Below are 20374 nucleotides of genomic sequence, written 5' to 3' on the forward strand. Positions count from 1 at the left end.
AAACACAGCGAGGGGGTTGCCACGCTGGAGTCCAGGTGGGCACCCAGAGGGGCGCCCCCTTCTCCGCGTCAGGGCCAGGGTGCTGTCCACTCTTCCTCCCTCCCCTGACCCGGGCATCCCTGCATCCCTGGTACCCCGAGTGGGGCTGACCTCGTGGGGACCGCGGGCCTCTCCTGCTTTGCAAAGCATCTGAGGACACATTCCACTTGGATGAGCAGACTGCATGAGGCTCAAAGAAAGACACAGCACATGATTTTTAAATAACTTTATAATTTCCTGATGGATTTAGTTTGTGAATAAAAAAGAAAAAAAAACGAACAAAGTGTTTACAATAATTATCAAGGCAAATCCGACTCTAACTCAGTTTCTCTGTAACGTCATGATCGTGTCAGCCGCACGACGGGGCAGGTGCACAGCTGGAGGCAGCGGTGCGTTCGCTCACAGACCCCACCCCTCAGCAGCTACTGCTGCCAGAAGGAACTCAAGCTACAGGGGGTCAGTGCCCGGCGCCCTGGGGCCTCATCAAAGGGCAGCTCTCCCTCTGGAGCAGCGGGAGCCCGCTGCACACCCACTGGGCTCGAAGGCCCCGGGCCGCCCCCAGGGGTCCACCGTGCCGAGGTGGAGAGCACAATACTGCTGTGGGAGGGTGGGGGGCTGCCCCAGCCCGGGGGGGGCTCTCTGGCTTTGGCAGGGGCCACCTCCTTTCCTGGCCAGGCCACTGCTAGGGCCCAGACGGATGGCCTGGGCCTGGGAGACGTGGGCTCTAAAAAGCTTTCAGGGAAAGGATCCAGGAACTGAAGCCAAAGGAACTGGGCTCTGAGGAGGACTCCCCCATCCAGATCATAGGCTCCAGGCTGGCCGGGGCTCGGCCCGTCTTGGATGGGCCACGGGATGATATAGCACCAAGTGGGCAGGAAGAGGTCCGGCGCCAGGCCCAAGTGACCACACAGCATCCGGCACACGGGGCTGCGGCCAGTGTGGGCTCACAGATCTGGAAACACCCCGCAGAGGTCCTGAAGGTGGACGGGCAAACCGGGGCCCAGGAGCCTGTTCCCCTAACTCAGTGGTTGCCTCCTTCCCTGGGTGGTCGCCTGCCTGGACCATGGCCACCGTGTTTCCCCAGAGGCCAGCTCAGCTGCCATCCCAGCCAACTCGGGGGGATGGAAGGAGCCTGGCTGCCCCATAGCTTGAATTCCTCTATTAACATGATATTGGAGGGATTTTTTAAAACACAGCTCTTTAATTTTTCAGTCCTACAACTACTTTGTAATATCTTAATAATCTCAACAGTGGACACAAGGTAACCGCCCCAATTCTCTGAACCACACAGACAACATCGACAAGCAGAGAAACAAAAGAGGAGGTGGGTGTGGGACAAAAAACCACTCCCCCCAAATCAATCCCTAAAACCACCTCTCCCCCAAGAGTCAGGAGGAGAAATACCTACAACAGGGTCACAGCACTCGCCAAACACGTTGGAAAAACCCAGGAGACACTTGGTTACAGTTTTGACACTAAAAAGTTTGGAAAGGTTTTGCTTAAGAAGAGTAAGACAGCCATTTTGTTCAGAAGGATTCCCCTGGATGTCTTCTTCTTGCCCAAATGTTCCCTTAGTTCACGTGGGGGAAACACCAGATTCCTCTGAAGACACTTATCTGACGGTGCGTCCCTGCCAAGAAGCCGGGGCCAGCAGTGCGGGTGGGCCCAGGTCTGCTCGGCCCAGCTGCCCGCTCCCGCGGCCCCCCACGCCCTCCCCTCCCCTCCCGCAGCCCTGGGCTCCCGCCGGTGGGAGACGAAGCTGCGGGGGCGGGACGCAGGGTCCGTGGGGACTCGGGAAAAACCACTCGAGGGCCACGTCTGCATGGCCACGCCCTCCTCCGCTGCTCTTGCCTCAACGGCCCCGAGGCCACCCATGGGCCTGTGCTTACACAGTGGGCTCCACAGGAGGGCGCGCGGGCGGGATCAGCAGGACTCCAGCAGCCAATCCCAACGCCGATCCTGACCACCAGCCATCGGCCAAAACTTGGAGACGACCTCCTCTTCTCCTCTCCCTCTGAGGAGCGGGTGAGCCGGTGGCTCCTGCGGAAAACCCCACAGGCCTTTATGGACACACAGGGCCGAGCCCCGTCGCCTCCAACCACCCTGGAGGTGCCTCGGGTCCCGTCTGCTTCACTAGTATTTCTAAAGCCCAAGTGTCAGGAAGAGAGGCGCCTTCGGATGGTAAGGTACACGGTCAAGGTTAGAGCCAAGATGGATTTGGGGATTCCCGTCCCCGTTTCTTCACATGTTAAAGCCCACTTAAAATCTTTTCCATTTCAAACGGTACCCAAGTCCTTGCAGATCCGAGTCCAGACGCTGCATCAAGAGCTCAGTGAATGCTTGGGATGGAGGTGCATGGGAAGAGGACACGGCCGCATTGTCCTTCTTCTGTCCTGAGCCCCAGGGCGGATGCCACCCACTCTCCCTCTTGCTTCCCCCTTCATGATGACTTTGATCTGGGTACAGAGCTGCAGGTGCTAAGGGGAACGAGACTTGCCAATGGGATGGCGGAGTTTGGTGAACATCACAGGTAACCCGCAGTGAGTTTTCAAGGTTACAGATCCTCGGCAGCAGCTGCATGAACTTGTGAAACCATGAATATCAGAAGAGGTCACGGAACGACAGATCCCGTGTGATGGCAATTGTGCATTTAGCAAATGTTGGCTCAGTGAATGACCTAAACTTCGTAAGACACTCTAAATGCTAAAAACTATGTTAACTTTGCCTGTGGTATAAAGGCAGGTCCTTGTTCACTATTAAACTTTAGCCAGAGCCGACTTTCATCCAGGACCCAACAGCCCCTAGAACCATCTGAGATGCTAGGACAACCACCCAGGAAGCACCGAGGAGAGTCCCGCTACGCTTCAGAGACAGACAGACGGCGTCTGCCCAGAAACTGCTCTTCTCAGAAGCACTTGCCCAGAGGAATCCCATAAGGCCCTGGAGGGGAAGCCACAGGAAGGAGAGCAGGCAGGAGGGCAGGTGGCAGGGGTGGAATCTGATGGGTGACGTGGAATCAGCGGGACCCGGGAGACCAGCTAGAGAGAAGCCGGCCAGGCCCGCCGCTGCTCTGCACGTGGCCTCTGGGTCCTGTTCCCTGTTTGCTGTGGTCCCGGGGAGGGTGTCTTTCTACCGCAGTTCTTGCTCTGTGGTGGACAGTGTGAGATTCCCGGACTCCAGCCCTAAAATCCTGGGGGCTTTCTACATGATTTATGGGCAGTGCCGTAAACAAACGGGACTGAGGTAATTGACCACAAACGGTCACCACTTGCTGTCTAACCTCCGCTGCACCCCCTCTCCAGCCAGCCTGGCTATCAGGAAGCATCTCAGTAAGAAATTTATGAGCAGAGTCCATTTAAACCTTCGGTAAGGAGTACTCGACAGCTTCTCACAGGGAGAGCTTGTTTTACGGCAGGGAGTCGGGGCAGCTGGAGATGTGACCATGTAAGTTGATGGTACAGTCACAGGCTGCTGGCGGGAAGATACAGGACTGATGGCTGTGAGGACCTAACAGGCAGCATCGGAGAACCTGGGGAGGAGAAAGGAGAAAACGCAAGACAGACCCATCAAGGCCAGCAACTCTTACCAGGATGTGAGCGTCTGGTGGGTGTCTGGCCAGAGAGGTGGTCAAGGGGCTACAGAGCTGGGTGAAGTGATCTACTTCCTGCTGCCTGATGTTTAAGGCTGCCATTATCTACGCCTGGGGAAGACGTCCATACCTTCCACGGGATTTGCAACTTTGGGGTCAATTTTCTGTTCTGCAACATGGACCTGGCTGAGTTCGACAAGGTGCACCTGGATGTCTAGAGAAAACACCATCCACCGTTGCAGCCCATTAAACAGTACACTCTCTCAGGGGGACAAAACCCCGAACCCCAACTCACCAGATGGGATTCTGCAGGCGAGTAGGTGACTCAGCTCTCTGCCCCCCAAGACTCATAAATTCCATTATAACGAGAAATGCTGATTTGTGGAAGATTTTTCTGGAAGAGATACCTTCTATTAAGGTGGGGAAGGGGAAGGGTGTGCCTCTTACTGCTCTGACTGGACCAGGTGGGTCTCACAGAATCCTCGACTGCCCTCGCTCCCCGCAGACAGGCTTTCTTCCAGGATGGGTGCCCCTCTGACTGGACCAGGTGGGTCTCACAGAATCCTCGACTGCCCTCGCTCCCCGCAGACAGGCTTTCTTCCAGGATGGGTGCCCCTCTGACTGGACCAGGTGGGTCTCACAGAATCCTCGACTGCCCTCGCTCCCCGCAGACAGGCTTTCTTCCAGGATGGGTGCCCCTCTGACTGGACCACGTGGGTCTCACAGAAACCTCGACTGCCCTCGCTCCCCACAGACAGGCTTTCTTCCAGGATGGGTGCCCGACAGCGGCTTGCACACAGTAGGCACTTCATCGCGATTATCCGAATGCAAGAAAGGGGGAAGGGATGCGCGTGGGAAGAGAAACACTCATCCGAAGCAGAAGCTCTGGTTCAGCAGGAAAGCTGAAGGGGGGAGGCTGGGCCGCCTGAGCGTGGAGCACGGGCGGTGGGGTGAGGCAGAAGCACGCTTTGGGGCCTAGACTGCTGACGAGGGAGGTGTCTGGGAGAAGCCGGCCTGACCCCGAGGACCGGTCGCCTTCCACAGAAGCAGAGCTGCGGGGGTGACCACATTGCCCTCTTCTCTTTCAGTGACAGATGTGATCTGACACACCAAGGTCCTCAACAAGAGGGGCTCGCCCCAGAGGCTAGGAGAAGCGCAGGCACCAGTGCGGCACGGAGGCCAGGATCTCCAAGCCCCGGCGCAGCCTGCCCGCAGTCCCGCACAGACGGCCCTGGTGGAGAGTAACCAGGACGGATGGGAAAGAGAAGAGCCGGTCGGCTCTCTGTCCCTGTTCTCTCTCCCCGCCGTCTCCTTTGTTAATACTCTTTTTGAGATTGTTTTTTGTCTTTTTTACCCTTTTACGAGAAAGCACCTGTTGTGACATTAGAACACGCGGCGCCCTGGTCTGCAGGGAAGGCGTCTCTCGGTGAGCTGAGCTCTGCAGAGTCCAGACCTAGTTCTCACGCCACGGACAGAAGGGAGGAGGGCTCTGCCCCGTGTCCCTCTGTCAGGGCACGGCTGCCCGCGTCCACGGTGTCGCTGCCGATGGCTGGATGGCAGCTCTCCACGGAGGCTCGGCCACTCACCCGCCCTGGACAGCAGGACAATTCGCGCAGAGACAACAGTGGAAGACAGGAGGACAGACGCAGAAACGGTGCTGGAGCCACACTCGCGGGACTAACCGAGACAGGGCAGAGTCTGGAGTGTGTGCCTGCTGCCAAGAGCCGTCTGAGCGCCCCCTCCTCGTGCTTCTCCCTCCTCGGCTCCTGGGCTCATCGAGCGGGCTACGGTACTGGGCTGGCCGCTCCCCACGGAGACGGTCACGATGACTCTTCCAGGGCGCTGACCACCTGCTCCAGGATGTCGGGGCAGCGGTCTGCTATCTGCTGCAGGACGGCGTTGGCGAACTCCTGTAGCTCTGAGTTGTCGCGCTCACCCTTCTCTAACTCGTTCTGAAGCTGCAAGGAGAGACGGATTCAGGAAAAATAAAACAACCCTACTGGCACTGAGTTAAGAACTGTTGTTCACCAACAAAGAGATGACATTTGCAACAATGTGGATGAAACTGGAGGGCACTGTGCTCAGTGAGATAAACCAGACAGAGAAAGGTACATACTGCGTGGTGTCACTTATATGTGGAATCTGGGGAAAAAAAGTCAAATCAAATTCAGAGACACAGAGAATAGAACGGTAGCTGCCAGGGGCTGGGGGTGTGGAAACGGCAGTGGGTGGGGAAAGGGACAGACTTTCAGTTATGAGATGAATGAGGTCTGAGGTCTAAGGTACAACACAATGACTAGACTCCACAACACTGTGTTGCAGACTTGAAATCCGCTAAGAGAGCAGGACTTAAGTGTTCTCATACGGAAAAAAGGAAATCGTGAGATGATGTATGTGTTGATAACTCGACCGAAAGGATGGGAATCCCTTCATGACGTCTGTGTACATCACACCATCAGGGTGTATACCTTGAATATATTACAATTTCGTCAATCTTAGCTCAATAAAGCTAAAAAAGAAAAGAGAAATGACAAAAAAGAGGCAGTTTCTATGTGAAGTCTTCCTGTGTCAAAACTAACCATCAGGAAAGTGTAAAAGTAAATATCAAATGTCTCTTCCTGAAAACGAAGGTTAGTGACTGGTCCAAGGCCCTGAGAGGGTGGCCTGCAGAGCTGCGCTCCCACCCCAGGGCTCGCACTCTGCGAGTATTCTCCCACTGGGCGACACCATCACTCACAGGCCCAGGACGGGGAGGGGTACACGCGTGATCAGGCAGGATCTTCGTCTTGCACCCTGGTCCCTGCCTGAGGGAGGCTTCTCCACCGGCCATGTGCCACTCCCTTGCTGACTGAGCCAAAGAGAGACGCGTCTAGTCCTCTGTTTGTTTACAAGTATATTTCCTATTGCTTTAAACACTCTCTCTGACATTCCTTGAGGCACCGAACCAGCATGTACTGAGGGCCTACTGTGTGCTAGGTGCTGAAAGATGAACGGATCTGCACGTACACAGACGATTATGACCCAGCAGGGAAAGGGCCATGACCGAGGCCTGAACACGCTTCGGGGGAGACAGGAGGATGTCCGCTTCACCCTGGAGGAAGCCGAGATGTTCCCGAACAGGAGTGTGTCCAGGAGATCAGAGACAGAAGAGGCGGTCGAGCAATAAAGCAAGTGCAGACGCGCAGAGCCACCTTGGGGCTTGGTGCAGACCTCGGGAGAGTGAGCCTCCCCTGCAGCTGACGCATCAGGTAGGGGGCTGGGTGCAGAACGACAGAGGTGAAGCTGAAGGGCCAGACTGGGGCCAGGCAGCATACACAGAGCTGTGGGGTTCGGATTTCATCTGGTTAGAACAACAAGGACAACAGCAGCAAGTCCTAGACCTTTAAGACAGAAGAGTGACGCGATCACCTTCATTTTCTCAGAAGACACTGGGAAGATAAAGCATGTCAGCCTGAGTGGAAGGAGGGACACGTCGAGGGAGGTTACTGTCACGAACCCGGGTAGAGTGAAGCAGGACTAAACCTAAGGTGGGCCTAGGAACAGGGGGGGACCAAGTGGGTGGGAGATTCTCCAAAGGCAGGACTGGCAGGAGGCAGGGTTATGTGAGAGAGAACAGAGAGTCAGACAAACAAGACTGAAAATACAGGAGGCAGAGCAGGTTTTAGGAGAGGAAGTAAATTAAAAATTGAGTTTAGGGGCTTCCCTGGGGGCGCTGGTTCGAGTCCTGGTCCGGGAAGATCCCACATGCTGCGGAACAATTAAGCCCGCGAGCCACAACTACTGAGCCCGTGAGCCACAATTACTGAAGCCCACGCACCTAGAGCCCGCGCTCTGCCAACAAAAGAAGCCACCGCAGTGAGAAGCCCGCACACCGCAACCAAGAGTAGCCCCCGCTCGCTGCAACTAGAGAAAGCCCACACGCAGCAACGAAGACCCAACACAGCCAAAACTAAAATATATATATATATATATAAAAAAATGAGATATTCATATAAAGTACAGTACAATGCCAGACACACAGAAAATGCTTGGGAAATGTTAGATGTTGTTGTCATTATTATTACCGTTGTTTTTATTAAACAGATAAGATTACCCAGAAAAGAGCATGTAGATTAAAATGCAAAAAGAATCCAAGTTTCAATTACACTGTTGACAGAACCTAGATGCTCTGAGCCAAGAATGACTATGCTGCTTTTTCAAACATCAATATAGCAAAGAGCTGGGAACAGATTTGGCAATCTTCTTTCTGCTAAACGTTGCTAAAAGACCAGGACGTGCAAGGGCCAGATTCAGACCACACGAAGTCTTGGTGTACCTCAAGCTCTGGCTGCATCATATGAATAAGAGTCTCTGAAACGGGGAAACCAGAGAGGCAAGGGGCCTTATGAACACGGCCGCATAGGCCGTAACCCAGAAATACTGCTCGGTGAAAATGCTGCAGCTCTCAGGTCTCTTCAACCAGCTGAAGTAAGTGAGGAGGTTATGAGGTTGTACTGCTTCAGTTTCTTACCTTAATCCTTCCCAGGAATTCTCTGGACAACTTTGGTTTATATTCTGAGCCAGGAATCTTCACAAGTCATGTAGCTATTGCCCATGAAATATTTTTTATTCTAATTTGGGTTCTGTTAAGTTGATAATCATGAAGTTACTAATGAATATATTTTAGTTTAACAACATTTTTTCAAGGGTTTTATTTTTCTGATTTAAAAAGTATTACACATGCATTGTAGAAAATTTAGAAAAAAAAGGCACCCCCCCCAAATCACCTATAATATTAGCATCAGGAGATAACCACTTCTATATATAGTCATATATTCCTTGAGACTTTGTTTTATTATACATACATGTAATTTTAGAAACAAAATGGCAATGATATTATATAGACTATATATAAGCTGATTTTGTTTTCACCTAAAAATATACTCTAAATACATTTCCAAACCAAATCCCAAAGGCTCTTATTGAACCTTGGTAACTGATTCTACAATTTATCCTCAAGTGTAAATATATAAAAAGAGCCAAGAAAACATTTTAAAGGAAGAAAAATGGTGTAGGACTTGCCCTACCAGATTATAAAACAGTATAGAAGCACACTAATTAGAAGAGCATTGCATTGATACAATTAGATCAGTGGGATTTAGAATATGATCAAGATGCATTTGAAACCAATGAATTGTATTAGGAAAACTGGGCCCAGCTGTGGTTAGATTCCTACTCATGTCATACGTAAACATAAATTTAAAACTGGCTAAAGATCTAAATTTAAAAATTATACTGGGGCTTCGCTGGTGGCGCAGTGGTTAAGGATCTGCCTGCCAATGCAGGGGACATGGGTTCGAGCCCTGGTCCAGGAAGATCCCACATGCCGCGGAGCAGCTAAGCCTGTGCGCCACAACTACTGAGCCTGCGCTCTAGAGCCCGCGAGCCACAACTACTGAGCCCACACGCCTAGAGCCCGTGCTCCGCAACAAGAGAAGTCACCGCAACAAGAAACCCGCGCACCACAACAAAGAGTAGGCCCCGCTCACCGCAACTAGAGAAAGCCCGTGCGCAGAAACGAAGACCCAGCACAGCCAAAAATAAATACATAAATAAATAAAATAAATTTATATAAAAAATAGAAATGTAAAAACATTCATTCAAAAAGTATTGATTGATTCGCCCATGAAAAGGAAGGCAGTTCTGATACATGCTACAACATGAACCATGAACACATTATCTGGACTGAAAGAAGACAGTCACGGAAGACCACACTGTACGACTCCATTTTTATGAAATGTCCAGACAAGGCAAATCCAGAGTCAGAAGGCGGATCAGTGGTTGCCCAGGGCTGGGGTGGGACGGGGTGATCAGAGGGAATGATGAAAATGTTAGAAAGCTGATTGTGGTAATGGTCGCACAATTCTGAGGACACACTAACCCTATTACATTGTACGCTGTAAACGGGTGGATTGTATGATGTGTGAATTATACCTCAAAAAAACTCTAAAAGCATACTGCCTGAGTCCTGCATGCGAAGCGCTGTAAAGGCCACAGAGAGGAATGAATGAGCACTACAGCCTTCAGCTTGGGTAGAAAGGGGAGTTGGCAGTAGATGTTAGAAGACAGAAAAAGGGTCATTCCAAACAGACAAACAGTAAGAGCTGACCAGGCACGGAGGCGGAGATGCGCTTGGCTGGTCCCCGAGGTTTGGGTCTCTGCAGAAGCAACGCCAGGTGTCCCCAGGCTGGCCAGGCGCAGGCACTGCCCCCAGGACCCCCCAGGCCACTCCACGCTCTCAGTGAGGTGAGCACCTCTTTACCAGAACAGCGGAGACAAACTGGCGTAAGTTAAGAGAACGATGGCAGGTACAGCTAAGACGCAGGGTTAGAGGAAATAAACAGGAGACTTGGAGGAGCGGAGACGTAGAGCGGGAATGTGATTATGACCCACAAACATAAGGGGTTAAGCAGAAGTGGGAAGGGTGACGGCACTGGAGGAGGACGCAGAGCCAGAAGTGATGGAAGAAGACCAGGGGAAAAAAGCAGAGGTCGACCATAAGGCTATGGTTTTTCCAACATCTAATGAATGGTCTGCCTGGGAAAAGGTGTTTAAACACAGAGAGGGTCAGAAGAATCAAAAGTTTGGAGAAGGCAGTGTTCCTTCATTGGTGGGAGCTGCTCTCCATCCCGCAGGCCTTCCTGTCTCCAGGGGTTACGGCTGGTTTGCACTTTATCTGGAAGCAGCATTAAACGTGGGCACGGCTGAGCAGGGAGAGACCTCACTGGCACTTGATCCATTATATGCGAAAAGTTCCTGTCTTGAAAAGAACTCTCAAAGATCAGCCTTTCTTGTGAAACTGGAATTACTTTTTAAAGGAGGATTTTTGTTTTGACTTTGAAATGCAAAGCTTTAGTCATCCTGAAGTCCGAGGAGCACAGAATGCGTCGGGAACATGTGGTTAAACCTTCAGACAACTTAGGAAAGAAAGGCAATGTGAAGAAACCCAAAGAAAGGGCCCCTTGGACTTGACACCAGGAAAGAATTTCCCAAAACGCGCACACATGTGATATCCGGGATTTAATGAAAATGCTTATTACATCTTAGCCACAATGAATTATATCCTCCTCTGTCCCTCTTCCCTTCCTTGTTAAAGCTACAAATCCAAATTTGGTGGATATAAATATGACTGAGTAATCCAACGAGATCTTCCGAATCCTACTCTCTGCTTTCTAATACTGGCAGGTCAGTTCCACCACCATAAGCACTACAGTGAAAAACACTGTCTTCTTGTTTACTTTCTTAAAAACATTATAATTATACGTAGCATGTAGGTTTACACAATCTCCCTGCTAGATACAGATGCAATTTTCCCTGTATGTACTGAAAGCTTTGCATCTAAAGACAAACAACAACAACCCTAAAAACATCTCCAAGTAAATTAATTTCCACTAAACTTCAAAACAAACTTGTTCCCACGAATCCCGCAAGCTCCTTCTGTTATGTAAGCATTAAATCCCAGACCTCAGCATCTCCGTTTCCTCCATATACAGAATATCTAACACAAAACCTTCCTCAAGTGTCTTGGGCCTCTTTCTATTCAACCTTAAGTGAACTAAGATGCTCTGGAGGAACGGACTCTTGTAGTAAGAGATGTACAAGTATGTGCCTCCAATAGAGAAAACAGAATACAGCCTCTGCTAAAAGAAACAGGGGCTTGGACGTGTGGGTCAGGATGACCGGGAGGGCAGCGTCCTGCACGTGGGCCTGCTGCTGTCAGTGGCAAAGGGCACGGCTCAGGACGGTTCCCGGTGCCAGCAGCCGCGAGCCTGAGGACTCATTACTAGGGTAACGCAGGCCTGACACAGCCTACCTCAAAACGACCCCACGACACTGCTGTTCTGCCTCCTTCTCCAGGCTACCCTGACCACCTCCCACATCTCTGTGCCGTCAACTAACTCTGTTTCCAACCTCTGCGCTCCCCGATCTTCGACCACAGCCTCAGAGGGCACTCTCACCCCAAACTTTCTGAGTCTGCATCTCACAGGCTAGACCAATTTTCCTTTCTTTCACCATCAAACATCTCAAAGAACAGTCTACATTTGCTACCTCTGTTTCTCATTTCCCTCCTTAACATCTCAGAATTTAGTTTTTGCCATTTCACCAAAACTGCTCTCTCCAAAGTCTGCTAAACTAAGACTTCTACGCTGAAAACCACACGACATTATTTGGAGAAGTAACACAGCTCTTAAATGGAGGGAGACGTGATGACAGATTGGAAGACTCAGTATCGTAAAACTGTTAGTTCTGCCCAAACTACCCATGGATTCAGCGTAATTCAAATCACAACCGCGGCAGGTGTGTGTGTGTAACTGACACACTGACTCAGAGTGTGAGAGGAAATGCAGAGCCCAGAGCAGCCCGAGCGATCCTGGAGAACGATCGTGGAGAAATCTCGCTACAACACAAAGCTCCCGTCACTAACACAGCTTGCGACTGGCACAAGAACAGACACAGAGACCACAGGAACAGAACAGAGGACAAGCCCAGTCCTGGGAGTGACCCGAACGTCCCTCAACAACCGAATGATAAACTGGATATTCACGCAGCGGAGTGTCAGCGGTGAGAACGGATGAACCACACCCACGCACAACGTGGTGCTGAACGGAAGCCGGACAGCAGAGTTCAGGCTGGGTGAGTCTGGGCATATAAAGCTTAGAAACGGGCAAAACCAGCCTGTGGTGCTGCAGGCGGGCTGCTCTGGGAGGCTGCAGTTGTGGCCGGAAAGCAGCTCTGCCTCTCGTGCCCGGTGCTCATTCCACGGGCGTGTAAACTCACAGGCTTGTACACATATGACTCATGTAGCATGCTGTGTAGGTGTCACACCTCCAAACCTAAGACTCCAAACCAAACCGAACCTCAGGGATCCCCTAACAGCACAACCTGTCGGTCCCTGGTCTTCGTCCAACACAAGCCCCCCTGGACACGTGGCCCTGGGGACACCTGCTCCGGACTCTCCCTCCCGGGCTTCCTGGCTCTCCTCTACCTGTCTGTTAGTCCATCTGTGTTTCTTCCCTGTCCTGCGGCTGTTCCTCCCCTTTCTGCTTCCTGCCCGACACGCAGGTGTTCTCTGAGGCCTACGGAGACTGTCCTCTGTTGCCTTGGGTCACCCTGTCCATCCTCGCTCCATGAAGTTCAATAATCATAGCAACTAACCTACTGGACATGGATCCCGGCCGGGTCTGCTCTACGTGCTTTAGTGAACCAGCACAGTTAATCTACTTTCTTTGCCAACTTAATTATTTCTTTTCAGGTGGGTTTTGTAAGACTTTTTTATTTAGCAGAGAACTGCACACATATACAAAACCAAACAGTATAATAACCCTCATATGACCTAAATTTAACCATTTTCAAGGTATGTATAAGTGTAGCTCCCTTCTTTCTCCCGAGCTTCAGACTAACATGCAAATGCCTGATAAACACTTTCTTGTGAATGTTTCACTTATACATCAATCCATAGTGTTCATACTGTTTAATAAACTGTTCTTTTCACTTAATAATGACTAAAAATAGTTTTTCATGTGACTAAGTATTCTTCTAAAACCTAATTTTTAAATGGGCTGCACTGTAATCCTTTCTTTCTTTTTTTTTTTTTTCTTTTTCGGCACGCGGGCCTCTCACTGTCGTGGCCTCTCCCATTGCGGAGCACAGGCTCCGGACGCGCAGGCTCAGTAGTCCTTGTGCGTGGGCTTAGTTGCTCTGCGGCATGTGGGATCCTTCCGGACCGGGGCACGAACCCGCGTCCCCTGCATCGGCAGGCGGACTCCCAACCACTGCGCCACCAGGGAAGCCCCACTGTAATCCTTTTAATGGATGTATTATAATTTATTTAACTAATTCCATTATTAGAAATGTAGTTTGTTTTCAGCTTTTCACTACTATAAATATTAATGTGTTGAAATTTTCTGTACATAAATCTTTGCATATCTATGACTGTTTTCTTAGAATTCCTGGGTCAAAGGGTATACACCTTTTTAAAGTTTTTGACATGTTACCAAACTGTTCAGGACAGTTGTACTAATTTTCAGTCAACAAATAAGGGTGACCATTTCCCAGCCTCCCGGTCCACTGGGGTCACACACACACCCCAACCTTGCCAATATGACAGGGCTGCTTTCGTTTGCAGTTCTTTGTAGTTCTTTTCATTTGTGGTGAAGCCAAAAATAGAGGCGACACATTTAAAAATATATTTACTGGTCCTTTCATCTTCTGTGAAATTCCTGTTAACGCCCTTTCCAGGCCATGTTTCTTTCGGTTTAGTTTCTTCCTTGCTGATCTCCTGGTCACAGCCCTAACAGGCTCTCATATCTCAGCATCTTTTGCTTATTGCAATAGCTTCACAGTCATTTCAACCTTGGTTTGTAGGAGTAATCTTTCTAAAACAGGTTGGATTAGGTTCACTCCTCTTCCAAGATCTTAAGTGATTTCCTACCTACAACAGAGTCCAATCTCTTTGGCATGGCAGCCACCCTCCAGCCCCATCCTACTTTTCCGGTTTCATCTCCTGGTATGTCCATGCCACCCTCTGCCTTTGCTTTCACTCTGATGAGGTTCCCTCACCCTGGGGTGAGGACAATCTTACCTCCTACACCTCCCTCTTCCCCATCTAACTTATTCTTCCTGGTGGAGATCATTCGCCCCTTTTGTCTGTGGAGACATCCCTTTTCAGCGGTGAACACTGCTGAAGTACTCATTTTGTCTCCTGTTTCAAGAGTTCGCTACATGTCCAACTCCCCAACTCTTCAGCAAGCTCCTCAATGCATTCTTTTTTACATACCAATGCTGCCTAGCAGAACAACCTGCACATAGCAGACAATCGAAAAACAACTGGAGAATGAACTAAAGGAAAAGATGCTAATCCTGGGGGAAAACACCCATAACTTTCCCAAGAGCTTTTGAAGGTAAATCTGAAGCATCTCCAAATCCAGACCGTCTGATGGTGCAGGGCTTGTAGCATCCGTGGTAACACCCACGTGGCTGACGTTCTCAAAGGACAGAATATGGCACAAGCACAGGATACCAAGGTGGCCTCTGGCAGGAACTTTCTGGCTTTGTCTGCTGAATGTTATGATAATGTATTCTGTTCTTAGTAGCTATTCCAGCCCTCAGAGTAGTAATATGATTTCTAGAGGGACCCCAGCCAAGAATCACAAATGCAACAGCAACCCAATCTGGACGCTCAAAGCAACACACATGGGGAGGGTGTGTGGCAGAAAGGGGGGGGGCATGTCAGCCTCCACCGCTGCCCAGGGAAGAAGGCATTTCAGAGAGGATACCTCACAACCTCCACACTCCACAAAAACACGTCATGAAAGGCTGACTGTGAGAGAGACCACTCCAGCTCCCTTCCTGCTTTCCACGTCAGGACAGCTGTCAGAGAGCAGAGCTGACAGTGGCAGGATGATCCGGACACAGCCGGGCGGGACGGAGGGGCAGAGGTAGAGCGGAGGACGGGCTGGCAGACCTGAAACTGCCCAGAACAGCCACCGCCAGCACAAGTCAGGGTTTCAGGGCAGGGGCGGCCTCTCTCCACAGCCGAGTCAAGGCCAAGGGAGAGCGAACAGAAACCCGTGAAAAAGGGCAGGCTTAAAGGAGAGAAAAAGCCTTATTTCAAGGCAAATAGTTCTCTATTCACAGACACAGGATGAGGTGAGAGAGGAGGATGGAGGGATGGGTTTAAAGGAGGGATGGTTACAAGAAACCTGACTGAACAGACTCAGTCGTGCTTGGTAGTGACTCAGATTAATTCGTTTCTGCAGCTGGTTTGGTGGTGGGTGGGGAATTACACAACAGATGCTCAGTTTGGTTTAATCAGACACGAATCTGAACTTGACGTTTTTGACAGCTAGGTCCCAGGACGCAGAGGCCATGAGGTCTGAGCTGTAAACGGACATGATGACTGGAGCCTTCCAGAAGTGACAGTGAAGCCAAAGCGGTCCTCTATCCTGGCCGGATCCGGGCTACAGTCCCCAGCCCCAGTTAGCAGGCTGCTTAACTACATGTACCCAGGAGACATGAAGACATGAAACACCCCGAGTTTGGATTTTTGAACAACTAGAATAAATTGCAATGTATTTTGTCATAATTATCTGCTGAATAAAACATAAAACTTACATGGTCAGAGGGACCTGACAGCACGGTGGAGATTTCATGCCCAGGCAGTAAATATTTCATTTCCTTTTCTACAGGAATCGGGTCACTTTTTTGCTCTGTAGAATCCCTCTAGCATTTAGTAACAGGGAAAATGAAAGTTGCCCTTGAAAAACTCCAAGGCCCTCCCTTCCTTGTATTTCAAGTCCGAGCTTGCAGCTTGAATCTCCCAGTTTCCTTCCCAAGGTCTCCCCCCACCCCAGCTGCCTACTGTTAAGAGCCTGAAGCAGCTGCCACCCTGCCCGGACTCTGCAAGATGACCGGATGCGGTGGTGACGGTGAAGTTGCTGCTGGGCCTTCCCCTCCCCCTTCCCTGCCTTGCAATGAACCCCTCTGCCCGGCAGGGTCTGGATTTGTCTTCCTAAAGAGGGGAACACTGTTGTTGCTTAGGCCAAAAGTAAACAAGGTGCCATTGCTCCTCCATGACGAATCTGGAACAAAACGATGCAATAAAAACCAGAGTCCATTCCACCAAGGGGATCCACAGTCAGTTCCACTGATGGCAACAGGCCTCTGCACGGCGATTTCCTCAAGATTCAATTGGTGAAATAAAGGAACTTCCTCCTCTCCTTGCCTCACCTCGCGACAGGTGGCAAGGCAGGAGGAAAACCCCGGCACTAAAGCCTCCCGAAGCATGAAAATCATAACTGACTTCCCAGTAGTGCCGAGAGCACGTTAAGCCTGGCACGCAGGGGGTGCTCCCTAAACAGTTACTGAATGAATGCTTGCCATGTGCCCTGGGGGAGCTAGATTTTTCAATGGTTAAAAACTAAACAAAGATAAAAACAAACCAAGAGCTTCTCTGCTTCCCGGCTGCGGCAGGGAAGTCCTGCAGTGTGGTACTGGCCACCCCCTAGCCCCGAAGGAAATAAGGCAGAGGGGGTTTTTCGTGACTCTGTACTAGTACAAAGCACACGATTTAGTTTCTACACGAACCCCCTCCCCTACAAAATATCAAACAGCGGAACTACCAGACCTAAAAGCAGGCCGATTCCAAAACTGAGAACCAAAAGCCTGGAAGGGAGCTAACAGAACCCGGAGTTCAACTCTCCAACCTTAAAGTGAGGCGAGGTGACGGGCCTGGTGCAGTTTAGGCTGATGGAGCGTGCACCCCAGGAAACCTGGGGCTCGTCCTTCACGCCCTGACAGCAAGCGGTCAGGGACCAAACTGCTGTCTCCAGATGCACAAGTGCTCCAGAGAGAAAAAGAGGCTATCTCTCCTGCCTCAGAGGCAAGTTTTACAAGAAGGCTGGTCTTGCTGGCTAACCACCGGCCCTCTTAGAGCCGGCATGTCACTGCCGCTTATCATCTTTTGAAGATTAGTGTCAGTCACGGTTCTGTGAGAGTCAACAACCCGGAGTGAACCCAGGTGAACTGGGGTCAACGGATCTAGGGACCAAAACACAGGTTGCTAACACCCGGATACAGCAGGCGCTGGAACCAGGCACCGTGATGCCACAGTCCAGGTTTAGACAGTCATCTGTACGTAAACCAGCACAAACTTCTGCTTGCTGAGAATTCTGTTTTGTACTTGCAGGTGTCACTAACATACTGTCTTAATTTCTAACCTACTTAGGTCTAGACACTTCCAAAATGCTGGATGCGTTCCTGCCTGAAGTATTCTTCCCTGGCTGAGATAATCTGAGCTCTTCTTTGTGATATTCAACCTCCCAGGTTACTCTCTTTCCAGAAAGGTTCTGTCTTGATATAGGTGTTATACCTTCTCTGAACGAGTTAGGGAAGGGAGTGAACAGAGGAGGAGACAGAAGACATGGCTACAAAAGATAAAAGTGGGAAGAGACCCCCCCCCCCAAACCCAGTAGGAGGTTTACATTGGGCTGATTGGCCTCCTATACATTAAATTTCAAGAATCAAGAGAATGGTGGGGGGGAAAAAAAGAACGGGGAATCCTCTCTTGTGTAAAAACCTTGCAGAACACCAAAGGAATCTGACGTATCATCCCATTCAAACAACAAACCAGTTGTGACTACAGTTGATAACACGGTATTGTGTAACTGAAATGTGCTAAGTAGAACTTATAAAAGGTAAGTAATGCGAGATGATCAATGTGTTAATTAACTTGATGAGGGGAATCCTTTCACAATGTATACGCATAGCAATCATCACACTGCCACTTTGAACATCTTACAATTTTATCTGTCAGTCGTATCCCAATAAAGCTGAAAGGAGCAAGCCAGGTACCCACGTGGGTGGGGCGTTTAGATGCAGTGCGTCCTGAGGCAGAGACGGACCAATCCCCAGTCCAGACTTGCTGGGACAGCACTGGAGGCTGGAGAAAGTACGGAGGTTTAAATGGGGAAGCAGAATTCCTGCCACGCAGAATTTTCATTGGTAACACCTCACACCACCTCTTACAAACCCGTTAATTGACTTGAGTAAAGACATTCACTTTAAGAGCCTGTAGTTATCCACACGGGGAAGAATGTCCCTCTCTGTCAAAGGGACCATCAGAGCAGCAGCAGGGTTCTGAGAATCTCGGACACGGCCAGGCCAGGCCAGCCAGGCCAGCATGTTCGGTTTGGCTTTCAGAAACGAAACGTGTCAAACGGAGAGGATCAAAAACAGAAAACAAACCACCCAAACAACTAAGAAATCTAATGCTGAGGCCATCAGGACGACAAGAACAAGGCTCTGCTGTATCGGAGATTTAAGCGCTAAACCAGCACACAGCCAATCCACGCCTATGAATCCCTGGCTGAGCAGGTCCGCTGCAGCGGCACGTGCGCAGTGCACGTTCCATGTCTAGCATGTGGCACCCGATTCTAGGGCCGGCGTGACGGGAGAGACTGGCAAGGCTCCCTCAGGGAACCATGGATCTGGTTTTTGCTTTTTTTTTAGTGCCAACCTGACGTTCCCTGGGTGGTGAGATGACAAAATGACCTTTTACAAGCTCCTGGCCCAGCGACGCAGAAGGGCCAGGGAAGGGGTGCCACTACCGCTTAAGGCTCCGGGGCCGTGTGGGCTGTTCTGAGTGACCCCCGGGTGCACACGACCATCGTCCGGAGGACCATGTACGGGCACAACGCGAGGACAGGCACCTGTGCTGACGTGGAGAAGGCTGGTGGGGCGGGGCCTGGACGGTTAATTTTGGGTGCAAAAGGGAAGAGGATGTGATTTGAAAGCTCCTGGGCAAAGCTGGATTGGAAAGAAAAATATTCCCTCGGCCCCCTAAAGCTCGGGACTTCTGCAGTCGTGTTTCCTTAGGTGAAGAAGGGTGAGAGGAGAGACCCGGGGACCTTCCAGTCCCGTCTGGCTCAGCGGACGCTCAAGGCGCAGCACACGGGGAGCACAGTCCCCTGGAAAGCGTGGGCGAAGCCACGGTGCCGCAGGGCCCGAGCGGCCTCCCACAGCGTGGTTTCCACGCGGCAGTAACGGCCGCGGTGAGAAGGGAAGTGCACAGTACTCCCGGGAGGCTTCTCCCAGCCCCTGCAGAGGGGGGTCCCCGAGCTTCGCGAAGCAGCAGCTGGAGAGGGAGGCGGGCTCAACCTCCAGCAGCGGCCCAGTGAGCAAGGATGCTCTGCGCGGGTAAGAGGAGACGGGGGGTGACGGGGTGGGGCGCGGACCGCCCCCGGCACACGGCCCAGCAGCCCCTGCGTGCGGCTCTCCGGCCACCCCGCGGCCCGTGTCACCAGACAGGACAGAGCTCAGGAGCCGACCGCGCGGGGAGCAGGCCGGGGCTGGCAAAGCCACAGGCCCCAGAGAGGCCAAAGAAATCTCCGGACAGGCATTTTAATGACCTCCTACTCACTTTCCTCCCCGAAGAAAGTCCCAGTACTTGGTCGGCACACGGGGCCCGGGACAGACAGGCATCCATCCCTCCACACACGCGGCCTGAGCCCGACGGCGACGCCCGGCAGCCCTTTAACGCGACCACCGAGAACGCGCCTGTCTCGGGGGCGTCCTCTGACAGGCGGAGGGGGTTTTTTCTCCCGGGGACTACAGGGGGATGTGGTGGGGCCAGGTCTGGGATGGAGGGAAACGTCCAGGCCCCATCTGGCCACTCGGCTTCATCTTCCCAGGCAAGTCCCGTCGTGCCCGCCTCAGCTCCCTCCCATGCAAAGCGCCAGGGGCAGGGATGAGGCTGAGTAAACGCAGCTGCCCCTGACGGAACAACACGGGACCCAGCTGAGCTCCCGAGGCCGGAGGGTCGGAAGGGTCTCCTCTCCTGGCTCCTTGTCTGGCTCTCATCACAGGACGCTCCAGAAAACTCGACACCCTGTCTTTTCGGTGACTCCCCGCCTTCCCACGAGGTGCATCCTGACGCCCACGTGTGCTAAACTTAATCTTATGAGTAAATATCTGTGGACTCAAATTTAGGCTAAACACTTGCAGAGGGCTGCTGTGGACTTCAGCTGTGCGACAGGCCGACATCAGCGAACCCTAAGGACGATGATGCTTGATCACCAGGCCCGGGTCACAGTGGAGACTAAGCTGGTTTTTAACGTGGCAGCGTTGTTCCCTTCTCAACTCTCCTCTTCTCAGCCACTCACCGTTCCTATCATCCTAACGTTCAGGAGCCTTGGGCAGGCTAACATG

The 20374-nt window shown here is 51.4% G+C and overlaps 1 protein-coding gene across 11 annotated transcripts in view; it reads right to left on the reverse strand.

Moving 5' to 3' along the window:
* Nucleotides 1–250: 250 nt before the first annotated feature.
* The window catches only part of ERC1 (ELKS/RAB6-interacting/CAST family member 1), a 399699-nt gene continuing 379575 nt past the window's right edge, over nt 251–20374 (reverse strand). For 10 of the 11 annotated variants that reach the window (XM_067756042.1, XM_067756040.1, XM_067756039.1 and 7 more), the window contains one exon: nt 251–5586. In XM_067756042.1, the coding sequence (XP_067612143.1) occupies nt 5449–5586 (138 nt within the window). In that variant the 3' untranslated portion in view covers nt 251–5448. The remainder of the gene's footprint in view (nt 5587–20374) is intronic. The other variant, XR_010947412.1, reaches the window with a different exon arrangement.

Source organism: Pseudorca crassidens, chromosome 11 (genome assembly GCF_039906515.1).
Source record: "Pseudorca crassidens isolate mPseCra1 chromosome 11, mPseCra1.hap1, whole genome shotgun sequence".
NCBI lineage: Eukaryota > Metazoa > Chordata > Mammalia > Artiodactyla > Delphinidae > Pseudorca > Pseudorca crassidens.